The sequence below is a fragment of the Pecten maximus genome, unplaced genomic scaffold, assembly GCF_902652985.1.
Source record: "Pecten maximus unplaced genomic scaffold, xPecMax1.1, whole genome shotgun sequence".
In the NCBI taxonomy this organism is placed as follows: Eukaryota; Metazoa; Mollusca; class Bivalvia; order Pectinida; family Pectinidae; genus Pecten; species Pecten maximus.
In genome coordinates, this window is record NW_022982645.1 from 1 (window position 1) to 23,424 (window position 23,424).

Consider the following 23,424-nt stretch of genomic DNA (forward strand, 5'->3'; position numbering starts at 1 on the left):
GAAATTTAATATGAAAGTTTATTGTTTCAATAATTTTATGTATTGAGACTATTTTTTTAGAGTCAGAACAAATCTATGAGCATACTTAGAAGCGATGCTACTGAATATTTTCCTTTGACTTAGTCTGATCATGTTATATCACAAACAGGAGCATGAACAAATCAAATGCTGTTTTTTCTCCATAACACGTCAAAAATCACTATCATAATCATTAAATAATGAAAGAATTAACGGAGAATGAGGAAACAAACAATATAATTATAATCACTAGACAAGTGCATCAGCTAGAGTTATCAAACATATTCTTAAGAAGTCGAAAGTATTTGAAAACTCAATCAAACATTGTTAAATCAATTCAACGGCATGGTTATGGTAACGAGACTTTCACTCACCGAAGGTATGCATTAATTAAACAAGTAGTTTCCTAAGTCAGCGTTGTACATCCAAATAAAAACATCGACCGGGACCAAGCTGATTAATAAGCGCCAAAACTACAAATGAAATCATTATATCACCGATTGGTCTCCACAATGACGTCACTATTCAAGATCTAAATATAGATGATCAACTTGATCACTGCGTACTTATCCCCTAACCCTAACCCTAACCCTAACCCTAACCCCTAACCCTAACCCTAACCCTAACCCTAACCCTAACCCGGGACCAAGCTGATTAATAAGCGCCAAAACTACAAATGAAATCATTATATCACCGATTGGTCTCCACAATGACGTCACTATTCAAGATCTAAATATAGATGATCAACTTGATCACTGCGTACTTATCCCCTAACTCTAACCCTAACCCTAACCCAGGCTAAGGCTAAGGTTTAGATTTGAATGTAAGGTTTATGTTTGAAGGTAAGGCTAAGGTTAAGGTTTGAGTGTAATGTTCAGGTTTAAGTTTAAGGCTAAGGTTTATGTGTGAGGTTAAGGCTAAGGGTAAGGTTTATGTTTGAGGTTAAGGCTAAGGCTAAGGTTTAGGTTTGAGGCTAAGGTCAAGGTTTGAGGCTAAGGTCTAGGTTTCAGTGTAAGGTTTATATTTGAGGCTAAGGCTAAGGTTTAGGTTTGTGGGTAAGGCTATGGTTTGAGTGTAAGGTTTAGGGTTAAGGTTAAGGCTAAGGTTTTGGTTTGAGTGTAAGGTTTATGTTTGATGGTAAGCCTAAGGTTAAGGTTAAGGTTTGAGTGTAAGGTTTAGATTTGAGGTTCAGGCTAAGGTTTAGGTTTGAGGCTAAGGTTTAGGTTTCAGTGTAAGGTTTTCATTTGAGGTTAAGGCTAAGGTTTAGGTTTGAGGGTAAGACTAATGTTTGAGTCTAAGGTTTAGGGTAAAGGTTAAGGCTAAGGTTGAGGTTTGAGTGTAAGGTTTTGATTAGAGGTTAAGGCAAAGGTTTAGGTTTGAGTGTAATGTTTATATATGAGGTTACGGCTAAGGTTTAGGTTTGAGTGTAAGGTTTAGGGTTAAGGTTAAGGCTAAGGTTGAGGTTTGAGTGTAAGGTTTTGATTAGAGGTTAAGGCAAAGGTTTAGGTTTGAGTGTAATGTTTATATATGAGGTTACGGCTAAGGTTTAGGTTTGAGTGTATGGTTTAGGTTTGAGTGTAAGGTTTAGGGTTAAGGTTAAGGCTAAGGTTTAGGTTTGAGTGTAAGGTATATGTTTGAAGGTAAGGCTAAGGTTAAGGTTTGAGTGTAAGATTTATGTTCGAGGGTAAGGCTAATGTTTGGGTTTGAGGATAAGGCTACGATTTAAGTGTAAGGTTTATGGTTAAGGTTAAGGTTTGAGTGTAAGGTTTTAGATTTGAGGTTAAGGCTAAGGTTTAGGATTGAGTGTAATGTTTATGTTTGAGGATAAGGCTAAGGATTAAATTTAATATGAAAGTTTATGGTTTCAATAATTTTATGTATTGAGACTATTTTTTTAGAGTCAGAACAAATCTATGAGCATACTTAGAAGCGATGCTACTGAATATTTTCCTTTGACTTAGTCTGATCATGTTATATCACAAACAGGAGCATGAACAAATCAAATGCTGTTTTTTTCTCCATAACACGTCAAAAATCACTATCATAATCATTAAATAATGAAAGAATTAACGGAGAATGAGGAAACAAACAATATAATTATAATCACTAGACAAGTGCATCAGCTAGAGTTATCAAATATATTCTTGAAGAAGTCGAAAGCATTTGAAAACTCAATCAAACATTGTTAAATCAATTCAACGGCATGGTTATGGTAACGAGACTTTCACTCACCGAAGGTATGCATTAATTAAACAAGTGGTTTCCTAAGTCAACGTTGTACATCCAAATAAAAACATCGACCGGGACCAAGCTGATTAATAAGCGCCAAAACTACAAATGAAATCATTATATCACCGATTGGTCTCCACAATGACGTCACTATTCAAGATCTAAATATAGATGATCAACTTGATCACTGCGTACTTATCCCCTAACCCTAACCCTAACCCTAACCCTAACCCCACCCTAACCCTAACCCTAACCCTAACCCTAACCTAACCCTAACCCAACCCTAACCCTAACCCTAACCCTAACCCTAACCCGGGACCAAGCTGATTAATAAGCGCCAAAACTACAAATGAAATCATTATATCACCGATTGGTCTCCACAATGACGTCACTATTCAAGATCTAAATATAGATGATCAACTTGATCACTGCGTACTTATCCCCTAACCCTAACCCTAACCCTAACCCAGGCTAAGGCTAAGGTTTAGATTTGAATGTAAGGTTTATGTTTGAAGGTAAGGCTAAGGTTAAGGTTTGAGTGTAATGTTCAGGTTTAAGTTTAAGGCTAAGGTTTAGGTTTGAGTGTATGGTTTAGGTTTGAGTGTAAGGTTTAGGGTTAAGGTTCAGGCTAAGGTTTAGATTTGAGTGTAAGGTTTATGTTTGAAGTCAAGGCTAAGGTTTAAGTTTTAGGCTAAGGTTTATGTGTGAGGTTAAGGCTAAGGGTAAGGTTTATGTTTGAGGTTAAGGCTAAGGTTTAGGTTTGTGGGTAAGGCTATGGTTTGAGTGTAAGGTTTAGGGTTAAGGTTAAGGCTAAGGTTTTGGTTTGAGTGTAAGGTTTAGGGTTAAGGTTAAGGCTAAGGTTTTGGTTTGAGTGTAAGGTTTATGTTTGATGGTAAGCCTAAGGTTAAGGTTAAGGTTTGAGTGTCAGGTTTAGATTTGAGGTTCAGGCTAAGGTTTAGGTTTGAGGCTAAGGTTTAGGTTTCAGTGTAAGGTTTTTATTTGAGGTTAAGGCTAAGGTTTAGGTTTGAGGGTAAGACTAATGTTTGAGTGTAAGGTTAAGGGTAAAGGTTAAGGCTAAGGTTTAGGTTTGAGTGTAAGGTTTTGATTAGAGGTTAAGGCAAAGGTTTAGGTTTGAGTGTAATGTTTATATATGAGGTTACGGCTAAGGTTTAGGTTTGAGTGTAAGGTTTAGGGTTAAGGTTAAGGCTAAGGTTGAGGTTTGAGTGTAAGGTTTTGATTAGTGGTTAAGGCAAAGGTTTAGGTTTGGGTGTAATGTTTATATATGAGGTTACGGCTAAGGTTGAAGTTTGAGTGTATGGTTTCAGGTTTGAGTGTAAGGTTTAGGGTTAAGGTTAAGGCTAAGGTTTAGGTTTGAGTGTAAGGTATATGTTTGAAGGTAAGGCTAAGGTTAAGGTTTGAGTGTAAGATTTATGTTCGAGGGTAATGCTAATGTTTGGGTTTGAGGATAAGGCTACTATTTAAGTGTAAGGTTTATGGTTAAGGTTAGGGTTTGAGTGTAAAGGTTTTAGATTTGAGGTTAAGGCTAAGGTTTAGGATTGAGTGTAATGTTTATGTTTGAGGATAAGGCTAAGGATTAAATTTATATGAAAGTTTATGGTTTCAATAATTTTATGTATTGAGACTATTTTTTTAGAGTCAGAACAAATCTATGAGCATACTTAGAAGCGATGCTACTGAATATTTTCCTTTGACTTAGTCTGATCATGTTATATCACAAACAGGAGCATGAACAAATCAAATGTTGTTTTTTCTCCATAACACGTCAAAAATCACTATCATAATCATTAAATAATGAAAGAATTAACGGAGAATGCGGAAACAAACAATATAATTATAATCACTAGACAAGTGCATCAGCTAGAGTTATCAAACATATTCTTAAGAAGTCGAAAGTATTTGAAAACTCAATCAAACATTGTTAAATCAATTCAACGGCATGGTTATGGTAACGAGACTTTCACTCACCGAAGGTATGCATTAATTAAACAAGTAGTTTCCTAAGTCAGCGTTGTACATCCAAATAAAAACATCGACCGGGACCAAGCTGATTAATAAGCGCCAAAACTACAAATGAAATCATTATATCACCGATTGGTCTCCACAATGACGTCACTATTCAAGATCTAAATATAGATGATCAACTTGATCACTGCGTACTTATCCCCTAACCCTAACCCTAACCCTAACCCTAACCCTAACCCCTAACCCTAACCCTAACCCTAACCCTAACCCGGGACCAAGCTGATTAATAAGCGCCAAAACTACAAATGAAATCATTATATCACCGATTGGTCTCCACAATGACGTCACTATTCAAGATCTAAATATAGATGATCAACTTGATCACTGCGTACTTATCCCCTAACTCTAACCCTAACCCTAACCCAGGCTAAGGCTAAGGTTTAGATTTGAATGTAAGGTTTATGTTTGAAGGTAAGGCTAAGGTTAAGGTTTGAGTGTAATGTTCAGGTTAGTTTAAGGCTAAGGTTATTGTTAAGGCTAAGGGTAGGTTATGTTTGAGGTTAAGGCTAAGGGTAAGGTTTATGTTTGAGGTTAAGGCTAAGGCTAAGGTTTAGGTTCGGGGGTAAGGTCTAGGTTTCAGTGTAAGGTTTATATTTGAGGTTAAGGCTAAGGTTTAGGTTTGTGGGTAAGGCTATGGTTTGAGTGTAAGGTTTAGGGTTAAGGTTAAGGCTAAGGTTTTGGTTTGAGTGTAAGGTTTAGGGTTAAGGTTAAGGCTAAGGTTTTGGTTTGAGTGTAAGGTTTATGTTTGATGGTAAGCCTAAGGTTAAGGTTAAGGTTTGAGTGTAAGGTCTAGATTTGAGGTTCAGGCTAAGGTTTAGGTTTGAGGCTAAGGTTTAGGTTTCAGTGTAAGGTTTTTATTTGAGGTTAAGGCTAAGGTTTAATGTTTGAGGGTAAGACTAATGTTTGAGTGTAAGGTTAAGGGTAAAGGTTAAGGCTAAGGTTTAGATTTGAGTGTAAGGTTTTGATTAGAGGTTAAGGCAAAGGTTTAGGTTTGAGTGTAATGTTTATATATGAGGTTACGGCTAAGGTTTAGGTTTGAGTGTAAGGTTTAGGGTTGAGGTTAAGGCTAAGGTTGAGGTTTGAGTGTAAGGTTTCGATTAGAGGTTAAGGCAAAGGTTTAGGTTTGGGTGTAATGTTTATATATGAGGTTACGGCTAAGGTTGAAGTTTGAGTGTATGGTTCAGGTTTGAGTGTAAGGTTTAGGGTTAAGGTTAAGGCTAAGGTTTAGGTTTGAGTGTAAGGTATATGTTTGAAGGTAAGGCTAAGGTTAAGGTTTGAGTGTAAGATTTATGTTCGAGGGTAAGGCTAATGTTTGGGTTTGAGGATAAGGCTACTATTTAAGTGTAAGGTTTATGGTTAAGGTTAAGGGTTTGAGTGTAAGGTTTTAGATTTGAGGTTAGGCTAAGGTTTAGGATTGAGTGTAATGTTTATGTTTGAGGATAAGGCTAAGGATTAAATTTAATATGAAAGTTTATGGTTTCAATAATTTTATGTATTGAGACTATTTTTTTAGAGTCAGAACAAATCTATGAGCATACTTAGAAGCGATGCTACTGAATATTTTCCTTTGACTTAGTCTGATCATGTTATATCACAAACAGGAGCATGAACAAATCAAATGTTGTTTTTTCTCCATAACACGTCAAAAATCACTATCATAATCATTAAATAATGAAAGAATTAACGGAGAATGCGGAAACAAACAATATAATTATAATCACTAGACAAGTGCATCAGCTAGAGTTATCAAACATATTCTTAAGAAGTCGAAAGTATTTGAAAACTCAATCAAACATTGTTAAATCAATTCAACGGCATGGTTATGGTAACGAGACTTTCACTCACCGAAGGTATGCATTAATTAAACAAGTAGTTTCCTAAGTCAGCGTTGTACATCCAAATAAAAACATCGACCGGGACCAAGCTGATTAATAAGCGCCAAAACTACAAATGAAATCATTATATCACCGATTGGTCTCCACAATGACGTCACTATTCAAGATCTAAATATAGATGATCAACTTGATCACTGCGTACTTATCCCCTAACCCTAACCCTAACCCTAACCCTAACCCTAACCCCTAACCCTAACCCTAACCCTAACCCTAACCCGGGACCAAGCTGATTAATAAGCGCCAAAACTACAAATGAAATCATTATATCACCGATTGGTCTCCACAATGACGTCACTATTCAAGATCTAAATATAGATGATCAACTTGATCACTGCGTACTTATCCCCTAACTCTAACCCTAACCCTAACCCAGGCTAAGGCTAAGGTTTAGATTTGAATGTAAGGTTTATGTTTGAAGGTAAGGCTAAGGTTAAGGTTTGAGTGTAATGTTTAGGCTTTATATATGAGGTTACGGCTAAGGTTTAGGTTTGAGTGTATGGTTTAGGTTTGAGTGTAAGGTTTAGGGTTAAGGTTCAGGCTAAGGTTTAGATTTGAGTGTAAGGTTTATGTTTGAAGTCAAGGCTAAGGTTTAAGTTTTAGGCTAAGGTTTATGTGTGAGGTTAAGGCTAAGGGTAAGGTTTATGTTTGAGGTTAAGGCTAAGGTTTAGGTTTGTGGGTAAGGCTATGGTTTGAGTGTAAGGTTTAGGGTTAAGGTTAAGGCTAAGGTTTTGGTTTGAGTGTAAGGCTTAGGGTTAAGGTTAAGGCTAAGGTTTTGGTTTGAGTGTAAGGTTTATGTTTGATGGTAAGCCTAAGGTTTATGTTTGAGGGTAAGACTAATGTTTGAGTGTAAGGTTAAGGGTAAAGGTTAAGGCTAAGGTTTAGATTTGAGTGTAAGGTTTTGATTAGAGGTTTAGGCTAAGGTTTAGGTTTGAGGCTAAGGTTTAGGTTTCAGTGTAAGGTTTTTATTTGAGGTTAAGGCTAAGGTTTATGTTTGAGGGTAAGACTAATGTTTGAGTGTAAGGTTAAGGGTAAAGGTTAAGGCTAAGGTTTAGATTTGAGTGTAAGGTTTTGATTAGAGGTTAAGGCAAAGGTTTAGGTTTGAGTGTAATGTTTATATATGAGGTTACGGCTAAGGTTTAGGTTTGAGTGCAAGGTTTAGGGTTAAGGTTAAGGCTAAGGTTGAGGTTTGAGTGTAAGGTTTCGATTAGAGGTTAAGGCAAAGGTTTAGGTTTGGGTGTAATGTTTATATATGAGGTTACGGCTAAGGTTGAAGTTTGAGTGTATGGTTTCAGGTTTGAGTGTAAGGTTTAGGGTTAAGGTTAAGGCTAAGGTTTAGGTTTGAGTGCAAGGTATATGTTTGAAGGTAGGGATAAGGTTAAGGTTTGAGTGTAAGATTTATGTTCGAGGGTAATGCTAATGTTTGGGTTTGAGGATAAGGCTACGATTTAAGTGTAAGGTTTATGGTTAAGGTTAAGGTTTGAGTGTAAGGTTTTAGATTTGAGGTTAAGGCTAAGGTTTAGGATTGAGTGTAATGTTTATGTTTGAGGATAAGGCTAAGGATTAAATTTAATATGAAAGTTTATGGTTTCAATAATTTTATGTATTGAGACTATTTTTTTAGAGTCAGAACAAATCTATGAGCATACTTAGAAGCGATGCTACTGAATATTTTCCTTTGACTTAGTCTGATCATGTTATATCACAAACAGGAGCATGAACAAATCAAATGTTGTTTTTTCTCCATAACACGTCAAAAATCACTATCATAATCATTAAATAATGAAAGAATTAACGGAGAATGAGGAAACAAACAATATAATTATAATCACTAGACAAGTGCATCAGCTAGAGTTATCAAATATATTCTTGAGAAGTCGAAAGCATTTGAAAACTCAATCAAACATTGTTAAATCAATTCAACGGCATGGTTATGGTAACGAGACTTTCACTCACCGAAGGTATGCATTAATTAAACAAGTGGTTTCCTAAGTCAACGTTGTACATCCAAATAAAAACATCGACCGGGACCAAGCTGATTAATAAGCGCCAAAACTACAAATGAAATCATTATATCACCGATTGGTCTCCACAAGTGACGTCACTATTCAAGATCTAAATATAGATGATCAACTTGATCACTGCGTACTTATCCCCTAACCCTAACCCTAACCCTAACCCTAACCCTAACCCTAACCCTAACCCTAACCCTAACCCTAACCCTAACCCTAACCCTAACCCTAACCCTAACCCTAACCCTAACCCTAACCCTAACCCTTACATCAGAACTGATGAAAGTAATGTACGAGTTACTTCCCTTGGTATATATAATTCATTATTCTTCTCCCAGGGGGAGCAACCACCACATAATATATAGATTGTCGCCATTGACGTAATAAAACGGAAAAAAAAGACCCGTAAGTACAGTCGGTCTCCCTTGCATTTCACCTGAAATTAGTTAAGAAAAGTACAATCCTAAATATGCTAAATATCTTTACAAATCTTGCTGCGTGTTTGAGGCTGAAGCTAATCGTGAGGCTAAGGTTAAGGTTAAGGCTAAGGCTAAGGCTATGGCTAAGGCTAAGGCTAAGGCTAAGTCTACTTTTAAGGTTTAGGTTAAGGCTAAGGTTAAGGCTAGATAGGGCTTAGGCTAAGGTTAAGGTCAACGTTAATGCTATTGTTAAAGTTCAGGATAACGTCAACGTTAAGGCTAAGGTTAAGGTTAAGGGTAAGGTTACGGCTGAGGCCAAGGTTAAGGCTAACCAGGGCTTAGGCTAAGGTCAACGTTAAGGCAAAGGTTAAAGTTCAGGATAAGGTCAACTTTAAGGCTAAGGTTAAGGTTAAGGCTAAAATAAAGTCTATGATTAAGGCTATCATTAATATTAAGTTTATTTCTTAGGGTTAACACTCAGTGATTTGTAATAGATTTGGAAGCAGCGCCTCATTACTCTCGCCGAAGTTGATGCAAATTAGTTCTAATCTGTGTATGTACAGTTTGCATCCCTTACGTATTAACAAATGTATGAAGAAACCGAGATGCTATATATATATATATAAACCGTTTTGAAAAATGTTATTTTATTTTTAATTACCTGAACAACGCTTTCTACAATTTTAATACATGGAATTGTTATCTTTTTTTTTCAGATTGATTTCCTCTTCACTCCGATATCAACTATTAACATAACCACTAAACATTAAGGTAAGTTACATTTAGCATTTCTTTTATTATAATGCTAAGAAATAAGTATAAGATGTGTCATTATGGAAATTTACCTACACCGGTGTGTCGGTGTGGTAATTTAGCTACACTGGCTACACCGGTGTGTCTGTGTGGTATAATCACTATACCGGTATGTCAGTATGGTATTATAACTACACCGGTAAGTCAGTATGGTATTATTACTACACCGGTATGTCAGTATGGTATTATAACTACACCGGTAAGTCAGTATGGTATTATTACTACACCGGTATGTCAATATGGTATTTTAACTACACCGGTGTGTCAGTATTGTATTAATACTACACCGGTATGTAAGTATGGTATTATTACTACATCGGTGTGTCGGTATGGTATTATTACTGCACCGATGTGTAAGTATGGTATTATCACTACACCGGTGTGTCGGCGTGACATATTAGATTGAGGAATAAAACGCAAATGTCATACTTTTAACAGTTTAAATAATAATGATAACAATTTAATTACATAATAATTATATACATGTATATAAATAATTAGTATATGATGATAATAATAAAATGAACATTAATTGCTTAAGAACTAAAGAAAGTACAGTACGAGTTACTTCCCTTGGTATTATAATTCATTCTCCTTGTCCCTGGGGAACAACCACCACATGATATATAGATTACCACCATTGACGTAATATGACAAAAAATATGACTCGAAAGTACAGTGGGTCCCCCTTTAATATCACATGAAATAAGTTAAAAAAAGTACAATCCTAAATATGCTAAATATCTTTACAAATCTTGCTGCGTGTTTGAGGCTGAAGCTAACCGTGAGGCTAAGGTTACGGCTAAGGCTAAGGCTACGGTTAAGGTTTAGGTTAAGGCTAAGGTTAAAGCTAGCTAGGGCTTAGGTTAAGGTTGAGGTCAACGTTAAGGCTTAGGTTAAAGTTCAGGATAATGTCAACGTTAAGGCTAAGGTTAAGGGTAAGGTTACGGCTAAAGCTAATTAAGGTTAATACTAGCTAGGGCTTAGGCTAAGGTCAACGTTAAGGCTAGAAAGGTAAATTGCATTTAGTATTGACCTTAACCTCGTGCTGAGTAATACGTTTAATTGTGTCGCCCATGGCTAATTTCAGTTTGATGTGTTAAGTAGTCGGCATTAAAGAAAACAATCATGATGCAGGTGTTATTGTTTATTATTATAAGGATTTTATTGTCTTTCAAGTAATGACAAATGTTCCTCCGAAGTCGTAGTTAGTGATTGGGGCCCATGTGAAGGCTAAGATGTGAGGGTAATGCTAAGGGTAAGACTGGAGGCTAATGTTATGACTAAAATCATAGCATAGTGATAAGAGTGATTCTAAGGTTTATTATTAGGCTACGGTTTGAGGTTAAGTGTAAAGGCTAAGTTTAAGGCTAGTGTTAAACAACAGCTTAATGCTAAAGATTGCAGCTCATTATAGGACTAACATTTAAGAATAAGGTCATTGCTAAGATGGGTGCCTAGAATTAAGAATGAGATTTGGGGCTTACATCACGTTATAGTTTATATCTAAGGTTAGCCATGTTAAGGCTAATGTTTTAGATTAAGACATCAATGTCAATGTTAAATGGTTTAACCGTTTGTGCTGATGTAACACGACACCAAAATACATTATTAAATATTTTGTTTTTCATTTCTTTAACAGCCATGGACAGAACGGATGATGAGTGTGGTAAGTACATTATCAAACATTCAGCTAAGTTTCATGAAGAGTTATGTCAATCTTCCTGCAATACATTTACATAATTCAATACAAATACAGCTATATGCATTTTCGCCCTTACATACCCATCAAGTATCTCGCTACTATCTATCTTTTAAAGATATACGCGTCATTGGAAATGATAATTCATAAAGCTTGTCAAAGATCATGTTTTCATCAAGCACATCAATTGGCTTCAAACATATATAATCATCCAATAAGGTAATAAAATGAGGTCGTCATTTTTAACGTCACCCAACATTGACTAATGCAGCTGCGTAATAACTACAAGGATAAGAGGGTCAATAAATTATGTGAACTTTCTAAAGTTGAAGATTACATGATAAATATCAACTTGATTTAATGAATGAATAGCACAAGACACCGAAATGTAATCTTATCATCAACCGCATCGTGGTACACTCGGTTACTAGGATAAATTTTCATATCGTAAGCAATATATTCCAATTAATAATTCATTAAAACAGCATTAAAAGCATTGTAAGTATATATATCTACATTGTTTCAGATGATTATGTTTCCCCGGAAACTATGGAGGACATCCTGGCAATCAAAATGGATATGTTTCGGGAAACGATGTACGAGGACATAAGACATTTGATAAGGGATGAAATGAGAAACTACGAGGAAACTACCGAAAAACTGATTGAAACTGTAAAAACAGACCTAAAGGAGGAAGTCAACAAAGCTTCGTCAACGCAAACGACGGAAGTAGCAAGAGTAGTCAAAGAAACCATTAAAAATGGTTCCTTCCATTTCTTATCTGGTGATGACATACCTCCCACTATCGAATTACTGCACGCTCTCGACACCAGCCAACCTCAGCTGATCCCGTTTCAACAGGTGGTTGACGTACATGTCACCAATTTGGAAGACAAAAACACTCAAGAACAACCTGGCGTTTCGCAAGATACAAGGATTTTCAACGTTCCATCAACATCAACGGCAATTAACGAACACGTGCAGGACAGTGACAGCGATGTGTGTCTTGACAAAAGTAAACGCCTAAAGACTAAGCATGCTAGAAAACGATATAGCTGGAACGAGAACCGAGACGGGGAAAACTTCATAAACGAAATGATGGAAGGAAAAGGGAACTCGCGATCCAGATCGCTGAAGCTGTCAATCTTTCAAAAAGGAGTGGACAAAAAGTTGTGGGATAACAGCGTGCTCGCGATGAACCGAGTGTTCACAAAGATAGACACAATAGCAAAAAAAGACCACTAGTTTCAGTGTTAGTAGGATCAATCTTTGACAGAAATACCTTTGAACTGGATTTTATACTAAGCTTTCGAACTTATCTGTACAAACATAATACAATTTAAGGTATCAATATAATAAGGTAAGCAAATATCACAGTTAATAGAACTTAAAATTTAGCATATCGTAAAACTTAAATAGTGAGTACTTGTATATCACACAAGTGTAACTAATTAACATGGTTAAATCACTATTATAGTGGAATATACACACAATGCTAATATAGCACATGGTAAAAATTGACAAGATATACACTAGTATAGTGTGTATTAAAATGAGACAATTTAGTCAGTTTTATTAAAGTTTTGATTGAACATTTTCGACCATAATTACATATAGAATCTAAAATACTGGTGTATATCTGGTAAGGTGAAGATTGAGAGAAATAATCCTGCAGATATCTGCTTTTAAAAACTCTAACACTACTAGAGTCTCTTATGGCATTGCTTGCTTCGTTCCACTGGACTGAACAAGTATATACGAAGGAACGTTTGGCATACTTTGTTTTTGTTGTTGGAATATATAATTTGTTGGAAACAGAAGCTCTGGTTGCTCTTAAATTAACATTACTTACATAGCAAAACGTATTTGTAAGAGTATTAGATGATTCACAGTTTAAGAATTTAAAACAGAGAACCATTTTTCTAAAAATTTGAAAGTCTGATAATGGCATCCATTTTAATTTTCCAAAGAGTATTCTGGAAGGAGTAAGGACATCTCTGACATTCAACAATATTATTGCAACTCTTTTCTGTAATTTCAAAATCTTTGTTTTATTCTTATTTAATCTTTGACAAAAACATTTGAGCTGTAATTTTGTACTGCACATTCGAACGCTGTTTATATAAATCATATAAATCAAATATCTGCCATGTGTTGTTATGATTTTCTTTTCTTAATTTGTTTATCAATTGAAGTTCCGTTGGCCTTCAGCCGTCCGTCGTCCTTTCGTTTATAAAAAGTTCCTGCAAAAGTTTTTCTTAACCGCTATTTATAATTCAACCTAAAGCGACTCAGATAATCAATTATTTTTGTAGACTTTGGTTGATGCTTTAGGGGAATTCAATAATAATTTTTGAAGCAGCTTATAGTCCGACTTAATTTGAGGCTACACAATGTATTAAGGATGAGGCTAAAATTGAGGCCTCGGTTAAGAGCTTAATTGAGGCTAAGGATGAGGCTAAGGTTAGTGATATCGTTGAGCATAATGGCACGGGATAATCATAAACCTAAGTTTAATACTACGGTCAAGGTGAGAATTTGGGGCTAAGTAGAATATTAACGTTTGAGTTTAAAGCTAATGCCTAAATGTTTAGGCTATAGTAATACTTACGTTTGTGTCGAAAGTTAAGGCTAGTTTTTGAGGCTAAATGATAAGTTAAATGCACGGTTTAATGTTAAAGCATACGTTCGAGGCTGAATGAAAGCTGAGGCATGACATAAGTATTGAATTTAAGTGTGAGAATAATGTCAACGATAATATTTCATTATTAATTGTGATGCCTATGAAAATGTGTATGCTTCAAACTAACGCTAAAGATAACATTCAAAGTCCAAGGTGTTCTTGTTGAAATGTCCCTTAACGGGTTCCTGAATTTTAACCCCAAGGCACTCCGTTTTTGTGTTATATCTGCAAAATTGTCTTTGCCCAATAGATGTATTAATATTAATGGGTTACAAATGATGAATTAAGGTAATCTCGCCTTTGTGTCAGGCCAAACGTAGATAATCAAACATTGCTCGGCATCTTGTTTTGCATTTCTTGCCATGCCAATAGCCAGCTGCACCATATATGCGATATGTGCCTATTAAATGAATAAAAAAATGAACAAATAGTCATAAGTGATTCGTCAATCAAATCTTTCCTTTCATGATCTCAGTAATACAAACAGATTTCGTCTGATATCAAGATTAGATTTTCAATCTTACTTACAATGTTCTTATCAATTTTTTTAACAACACTATCGCAATAAATAAAGTTAGACCTTATGACGTAGGTATACACTTAATTCAATAATCAATCAGATGCACATATTTGTTAATACCGGTTGTTAAATCATTATTTTCTAAAAATGTCTCTTTTTCAATTGAAAAACATATCATATTTCTACTGGTCAATATTCAACATTGTGCACTAAACTAAGTGTGACCTCTACGATTCTGCAAAATGAAAATTGAAACTTCAGACACTTTCAACACGTCATAGTCAACTATTCACCCTTCGTAGACAAGCAGATCGAATAGTATGGAAAGTTCTATCGGGAATTTTTTTCTACACATATAGTTAAATAATTCCGGTACAATAACTTTCAATTTCTGTTTTCGTTACTGTTCTTAATCAATCCATTTTCATTTATTATCAGCATCAAAATGTTTTTCCTCGCCAGTTGTCCACACAGCCGTACATCGAGCATCATGATGCAGCAGTGCCAAACGCTGCAAACCCTCATAGACGACACCATCCTCGGTTTTTTTATTGACACGGTTAAGAATATACATATGAAATTAAATATATGTAAAAAAATGAAAATAACTAAATAAAATCATTAAATCTATCAAAATATTTTCTTATTTCTCCAATATGGGTCTTACTGTACCCTATAATCTACACTATTGGATATAGGGTTCATTTTTGCAAGTTATGGATTTATTCGTCTACAATTTTCATTGCAGCTGTATGGTGCAGTAACATATGTGTCTTCTGTAAAATACTGTAAGGCTAAGGTAAAGCTTTGACACTAAGATTGAGGCTTGCGTTTGATGCCAATGTTTAAGACTAAGATTTAAGGCTAAGGTTAAGGATTAGTTTTGAGGCTAAGGTTAAGGGTAAGTTTTAAGGTTAAAAGAAATGGTTAGGGTTGATGCCAACGTTGTGTCTAAGGTTGGATGCTAAGGTTAAAGCTAACCGTAGTGGCTAAGGTGAAGAGTAATTATCATACAAAGGTTAAGGTTTACGTTTGATGCTTAATCATTACCTTAAGCGTAGCTCTTATTTCTATGTTCTTAGCCTTAGGTGAAGGCAGATTGTAAAGGTCAAGTTTAAGGTTACGGCTTAGTGACGGGAAAATGATAAATATAAGTTTGATAAATTGTGCCCAATTCCCTTGTATATGACAAGATACAATAACATATGTTTAACTGTTTAAATGGCGATGATTCAGACTATTGTTTGCTGCTAAGGTTAAGGCTAATGCTTGCGCGTAAAGTTAGGGATAGTGTTATAGTTATTTAACACTAAACACTTGCGGTAATCAGTGATACTTTCGGGTGAATTATCAAATATCAGGACTTCATTCTTGAATAACTTTGGTTTACCCTGAGAGTAAAACTGGCGTATTAATAAAAATACTATAAATTTTATAGCTCTTATCTCTTCTATTAATTTGTATTCCTAAATAATGTGAGCAATTTGGAGTGTTGTTCATAATAGGAAAAAAGAAGGTCTTCGCAAAAAGCATTCTGTTGACTAAACACGGAATTTGGCAACTCGACAATTAGTAATGAAACAGACAAAATTTATATTATTTCGTACTAAACTTTCAATGAAGTAGATATCACATACCTTTTATGTAACAATCAAACGAAAATGTTAACAGATTGAAAATCTCCAAACTGATGTTTAGCTAGTCACATTTATTGGGTTAGGGCTAGGATTATGGTTAGGTTAAGTCACTTGTAGGACTATTCTTGTTAAAACCTGTTTTAAATTTAGTCGCCTCTTTACTACTGAAACACGATCCTGCAACATTGTGTCCGTAATGTTTCCCATTAGAAAGCAATATCATTGGTGTTATCCCTCGAGGTAGTCGGAACTTTCGAATTGCTTACAACATTTTTCCGCAAAATAAATTCTTTTTCAGTGTACGTTTTACATTTGAGGTTAAGGCTAAGGTTTAGGTTTGAGGATAAGGCTAAGGTTTGAGTGTAAGGTTACGGGTTAATGTTTGAGTGTAATATTTATGTTTGAGAGTAAGGTTAAGTGAAGGTTTAGGTTTGAGGCTAAGGCTTAGGTTTAGGTTTAGGTTTGAGGTTAAGGTTAAGGTTTAGGTTTGTGTGTTAGGTTTAAATTTGAGGGAAAGGCTCAGATTTGACTGTAAGGTTTAGAGTTAAGGTTAAGGTTTAGGTTTGAGTGTAATATTTATATTTGAGGGTAAGGCTAAGTAAAGGTTTAGGTTTGAGTGTAAGGTTTATATTTGAGGCTAAGGCTTAGGTTTAGGTTTAGGTTTGAGGTTAAGGTTAAGGTTTGTGTGTTAGGTTTAAATTTGAGGGAAAGGCTAAGGTTTGAGTGTAAGGTTTAGGGTTAAGGTTAAGGTTTAGGTTTGAGTGTAATATTTATGTTTGAGGGTAAAGCTAAGTGAAGGTTTAGGTTTGAGTGTAAGGTTTGTATTTGAGGTTAATGCTTAGGTTTAGATTTGAGGTTAAGACATAAGGGTTTAGGTTGGAATGTAAGGTTTATATATGAGGTTAAGGTTAAAGTTTGAGGGTAAGGCCAAGGTTTGAGTGTAAGGTTTTTAGGGTTAAGGTTAAGGTTTGAGTGTAAGGTTTATGTTTGAGGTTAAGGCTAAGATTAAGGTTTAGGTTTGAGGCTAAGGTTAAGGTTTAAGTTTGAGTGTAAGGTTTATATTTGATGTTAAGGTTTAAGTTTGAGTTTAAGGTTTAAATTCGAGGTTGAGGCTAAGGTTAATGCTTAGGTGTGAAGTTAAGGTTTAGGTTTGAGCGAAAAAGTTTGTTTCAGGTTTACGCTAAGGTTAAGGTTTAGGTTTGAGTGTAAGGTTTATGTTTGAGGTTAAGGTTAAGGTTAAGGTTTAGGTATGAGGTTAATGTTAAGGTTTAGGTGTGACTGCACGGTTTATATTTGAGGTTAAGGTCTAGGTTTGAGTGTAAGGTTTAAGTTTGAGGTTGAGGTTGAGGCTAAGGTTAAGGTTTAGGTTTGAGGTTTAGATTAAAGTTTAGGTTTGTGTTTCAGGTTTAGGATAAGGTGAAGGTTTGTGATTGAGGTTACGGCTAAGGTTAACATTTAGGTTTGAGGTTAAGGTTAAGGTATACATTTGAGTGTAAGGTTTATATTTGAGGTTAAGGTTTAGGTTTGAGTGTAAGGTTTAGATTTTACGTTAAGGTTTATATTTCAGGTTAAGTGTGAAGCTTAAGGTTTCATTTCCATCGTAATCTGTCATTAAGTCAAATCAACTTGGATTCTATCAGTGATAACAAGGAAACACTTATTATTTAATGTAATCTTTACAAATATCATATTAAGGTCATTGAACATATATAGTTGTAATCCATTTTGATATTTAATCAATATATGATTCTGGTTTAACAACAAGAATTTAAACAAAACGTCAGTGAATTTCTACACGTCAAAGTCACTCCTTTATTCTTCGGAGACAGGCAGATCGAAAAGCATGAAAAGTTCTATCTGGGGTCATTTGTTCTGCACACATAGCCAAATATGTTCTATACAACATCTTCCATTGTCTGATTTCAGTATATTTTAGACGATAATCGTTTATTATTTTCAACAATATGGTTTCTTCGTCCGTTGACCATGCTGCTTTATAACGAGCATTATGGTGAATTACTGGTAAACGCTCAACATTTTCCTGTACGAAAATGTCCTCATTTTCTTCATTTGATGGAACTCGGTCAAATTCTTCCGCTTCTGATGAGTCATCATCATGCATTTCCTGTATCTTTTCCTCTGAATATCTGAAGGTTATCTCTTCGTGCAAACGAAATAATGTCATTCCAATTAAACCTCGCAGACGAAAACATGACAGGATTTCAAGATGTTGCATTACAACTTGTGTTATCGGCAGCTGTGACTCGAATTTAGTCAAGTCCTTGTAATTTACATACCATCCATTTTGAAGCAATGCAATACATGACGTAAATGTTAGTATATCAAGTTCTTCAGCTGGAGTCATAAGTAGATGATCCAATCTCTCCAATATGTCAACAACCCAGGGAAATGGAATATTTCCGGTTTTCTTGAATTTGCTTTGATGCACAAGATTTTTAGCCTCCAGTTCGGATACGATTAAGCGCGAGAGTAAACCGATGTCTGCATTTGACCTTGCCTTGTCCTCGTCTGAAAACACCAGTTGAACAACATCTTTCCCATTCCATTGTGTGTACTTGTTCCTATTTCTATCCCTGTGGGACATGCTTGGAAAATAGTAAAACTGCATTGCTTTCATACCATAATATAACACTGTTTCTACGTCGATATCGTTTTCTTTCATAATTTCGATTGCTCGGCCAAATGCATAAATCTTCTTAAATTTAGAATTAATTCCCAACTCGTGACAAACAGTATGTGCATTGACACTTCCGTTTTGTCTGGCCCATGAAGGTAACGTCTTTAATTTCAGATCCGACATCAATGACCTTGGCATCTCAGTATCTTTGAACGCGATTCTGATGAGATCCTGACATAACACCAACATACATCCTTTGCCAAGACACGAAGGAGAGCTTTCTAGAAAATCACTAAACGAAAACAAATTTCGTACTCGAAATTGTTCCTCCGTAGACTTTGTCCAGTGTCTGAGAGGAGGTGTCGACTGTTCCGTACAGGCACAAACATTCCATCCATCAAAGCACAAAAATCCACTCACATTAGTTAAAGACCTACTGTCATTACTTATTCCTATGCCAAGATTGACACTGTTGATTCTATCTAACCATGAATATGTTGAACCATACCAAAACAATTCGTTTGCAAGTTCGTATTGGTATGCTTCCCATGTCACTCTGAATCCGCCTTTGTAGCTTGATGCCTGCTTCAGTTTATCAAGATAATCCACTATATGCATTGCGACGTTCTGAAGACAGTTTGAAATCTTTAATCCTGTCTGGATATTTGTTTCAGCAAAAGGCAAGATCATTGGATACTCATTCAACAAACTGCGTATTTTACTCACAGATATTATTCTTCTTGGACATATGTCACTAAAGGGGATTTGTAATCGACATACAAACTCCAGTCGAGCTTCAAATAAGCCCCTCAGTTTGGTTGCATTTTCCCTAGCGTACTCTATGTAAGTGTCAGCTTGACGATTCATACATTGAAGGGTGTGCTTATTCAGTAATCCACATGTTCCGATTATCCCTGATACTGGATGAAGCTTATTAGATCGGAGATGTGGTACATCACTGTAACACTGCATAAATGTTATTCTTTCTGGTTCAATGCATATATTTCGTAGCTTGTCCGAAATATCAAGACCTCTGCCATCCAAATTGCTTTGAAAAGTGCAGCAATCTCTAAAGGAAAACACACTTCTCAGCTGTCCTCTGTCTCCTACAACAGACTGTAATCCTTCTCTAGACCAAAATAGGTGGATTTCTGGGTACTCGCATGATATATTTACGCCACAATGAACTGATATTCCCTTTATTGTTTTCTGAATGAAATAGTCATTCAAGTTATAAAAAAGGGAAGATCATTTCTCCGAAACGAAATGCGAAAAAGTGTACGCTCAGATATTCAGGTATTGGTGTCTTGGTAAAAGAACGGTCTAAACATTCAGTGATAAACATCTGGTCATCAGGAAGAATGCGACACTTTCGTAAATCTCTAAGAACATTTTTATTTAGAGTTGAATTTTTCGGTCCGATTGAAGCAGCTCTCTGAAGCTCATTTTGAAAACATTCCCTCACTTTCTCGAAATAAACAAACTGTATGTTTTTATGGTGTTCGATACCTCTCAACCTAGTATTCGATCTCAAATCTTTATCTGGCATCAATACAGCATTGATTTGCCATCCATTTTCTGATATCAGCTGGATTCCAAAAGTCCATCTTAGCAATTGCAAATATTCCTGACTATACTCGGTGACAAATACATGCTTTTTTAAGACCGGATACATGGGTATTAAACTTCTTTCGCCTTGTGGCAGCAAGTTGACATACGGTGTATAAAATCGTATACATGATAATTTCTCTAATTCGACAACAATTCCATCAGTGTCCAGTGTATACGAAAACAAAAGCGAACTTTCATAACCCTTCGTTGATACAGGTCTGTATATCAGATTGGAATCATCCCGTCTGTGTAAAAAATCTTTCACATCTTGGTAGCGTGAAAAGGCGCTTACAAAATGTTCATTATTGTCGACACCAACTTGAATTAAAGAAGGTTCATTTTCATCCATGGAGTGGTTAGGGCTGAAACAAATCAGATATCGATTAGAATTTAGTTTAACCTTTCAAGCAAAACGGTTGAAATCAGAAAATTCAGTGATAAGATTAGACACGAAAATAAGGTTTAGGTTTGAGGTTAAGGTAAAGGTTTAGGTCTGAGAGTAAGGCTAAGGTAAGGTTTACGTTTCAGTGTAAGGTTTATGTTTGAGGGTACGGCTAAGTTTAATGTTAAAGTTTGAGTGTGAGGTTTATTTCTGAAGTTAAAGCCAAGGTAAAGGTAAAGGTTTGAGATAAAGATTAAGGTTTGAGGTTAAGGCTAAGGTTAAGGTTTTGGTTTGAGGTTAAGGTTTATGTTTAGGTTTAGGTGTTAGTGTAAGTTTAAGTTTTAAGGTTAAGGCTAAGCTTAATATTCGAGTGTAAATTTTAGGTTTCAGGTTAAGGTTTAGGTTTGAGTGTAAGGTTAAGGTTTAGGTTTGAGGTTAAGGCTAAGGCTTAGGTGTGAGTGTAACATTTAGGTTTGAGGATAAGGTTCATATATTGGTTTGAAGATGATGTTAAGGATTAAATTTGATATGAAAGTTTACGTTTTCAATAAGTTAATGTATTCAGACTATTTATAGAGAAAGTACTATGAGCATACCTAGAAGTGATGCTACTGAATATTTTCAGTTTACTTAGTCTGATCATGTTACATCATACACAGGAGCATGAACAGATCAAAGGCTGTTTTTTTTTCTCCATAACACGGCAAAAATCACTATCATAATTATTAAGTAATGAAAGAATTAACGGAGTATGAGGAAACAAACAACATAATTGTACTCACCAGACAAGTTCATCAGCTAGAGTTGTCAAATATATTCTTGGCAACTCCGAAGCATTTCAAAACTGCATAAAATATTGTGAAAACAATTCAACGGCATGGTTAGGATTACGAGACTTTCACGCACCGAAGGTGTCCATGAATTTAACAGTGGTTTCCTAAGCCAACATTGTCAATCCAAATACAAAAAATCGACCGGGACCAAGATGATTATAAGCACCAAAACTAAAAATGAAATCATTATATCACCGATTGGTCTAAACAAGTGACGTCACTATTCAAGATCTAAATATAGATGATCAACTTGAGGTTTAGGGTTAAGGTTAAGGCTAAGGTTAAGGTTTGAGTGTAAGGTTTATGTTTGAGGGTAAGGCTAAGGTTAAGGTTTGAGTGTAATGTTCAGGGTTAAGTTTTAGTCTAAGGTTTGTGTGTGAGGTTAAGGCTTTAGGGTTTAGGTTTGAGGCTAAGGTCTAGGTTTCAGTGTAAGGTTTATATTTGAGGTTAAGGCTAAGGTTTAGGTTTGAGGGTAAGGCTAAGGTTTGAGTGTACGGCTTAGGGTTAAGGTTAAGGCTAAGGTTTTGGCTTGAGTGTAAGGATTATGTTAGATGGTAAGCCTAAGGTTAAGGTTAAGGTTTGAGTGTAAGGTTTAGATTTGAGGTTCAGGCTAAGGTTTAGGTTGGAGGCTAAGTTCTAGGTTTCAGTGTAATGTTTTTATTCGAGGTTAAGGCTAAGATTTAGGTTTGAGGGTAAGACTAATGTTTGAGTGTAAGGTTTAGGGTTAAGGTTAAGGCTAATGTTGAGGTTTGATTGTAAGGTTTAGATTTGAGGTTAAGGCAAATGTTTAGGTTTAAGTGTAATGTTTATATATGAGGTTACGGCTAAGGTTTAGGTTTGAGTGTATGGTTTAGGTTTGAGTGTAAGGTTTAGGGTTAAGGTTCAGGCTAAGGTTTAGATTTGAGTGTAAGGTTTATGTTTGAAGTCAAGGCTAAGGTTTAAGTTTTAGGCTAAGGTTTATGTGTGAGGTTAAGGCTAAGGGTAAGGTTTATGTTTGAGGTTAAGGCTAAGGTTTAGGGTTGTGGGTAAGGCTATGGTTTGAGTGTAAGGTTTAGGGTTAAGGTTAAGGCTAAGGTTTTGGTTTGAGTGTAAGGCTTAGGGTTAAGGTTAAGGCTAAGGTTTTGGTTTGAGTGTAAGGTTTATGTTTGATGGTAAGCCTAAGGTTAAAGTTAAGGTTTGAGTGTAAGGATTAGATTTGAGGTTTAGGCTAAGGTTTAGGTTTGAGGCTAAGGTTTAGGTTTCAGTGTAAGGTTTTTATTTGAGGTTAAGGCTAAGGTTTATGTTTGAGGGTAAGACTAATGTTTGAGTGTAAGGTTAAGGGTAAAGGTTAAGGCTAAGGTTTAGATTTGAGTGTAAGGTTTTGATTAGAGGTTAAGGCAAAGGTTTAGGTTTGAGTGTAATGTTTATATATGAGGTTACGGCTAAGGTTTAGGTTTGAGTGCAAGGTTTAGGGTTAAGGTTAAGGCTAAGGTTGAGGTTTGAGTGTAAGGTTTCGATTAGAGGTTAAGGCAAAGGTTTAGGTTTGGGTGTAATGTTTATATATGAGGTTACGGCTAAGGTTGAAGTTTGAGTGTATGGTTCAGGTTTGAGTGTAAGGTTTAGGGTTAAGGTTAAGGCTAAGGTTTAGGTTTGAGTGCAAGGTATATGTTTGAAGGTAGGGATAAGGTTAAGGTTTGAGTGTAAGATTTATGTTCGAGGGTAATGCTAATGTTTGGGTTTGAGGATAAGGCTACTATTTAAGTGTAAGGTTTATGGTTAAGGTTAAGGTTTGAGTGTAAGGTTTTAGATTTGAGGTTTAGGCTAAGGTTTAGGATTGAGTGTAATGTTTATGTTTGAGGATAAGGCTAAGGATTAAATTTTATATGAAAGTTTATGGTTTCAATAATTTTATGTATTTTTTTAGAGTCAGAACAAATCTATGAGCATACTTAGAAGCGATGCTACTGAATATTTTCCTTTGACTTAGTCTGATCCTGTTATATCACAAACAGG

General features: G+C 35.6%; 1 protein-coding gene across 1 annotated transcript; it reads left to right on the forward strand.

Annotated features, from left to right (window-relative positions):
• Positions 1 to 9,324: 9,324 nt before the first annotated feature.
• LOC117320693 lies at positions 9,325 to 12,373 on the forward strand. Its single transcript, XM_033875206.1, has 3 exons — positions 9,325 to 9,384; positions 11,069 to 11,095; positions 11,655 to 12,373. Exons 2-3 carry the CDS (start codon positions 11,071 to 11,073, stop codon positions 12,371 to 12,373), a joined length of 744 nt encoding a protein of 247 aa, XP_033731097.1. The 5' UTR covers positions 9,325 to 9,384; positions 11,069 to 11,070.
• The last annotated feature ends 11,051 nt before the right edge of the window (positions 12,374 to 23,424 follow it).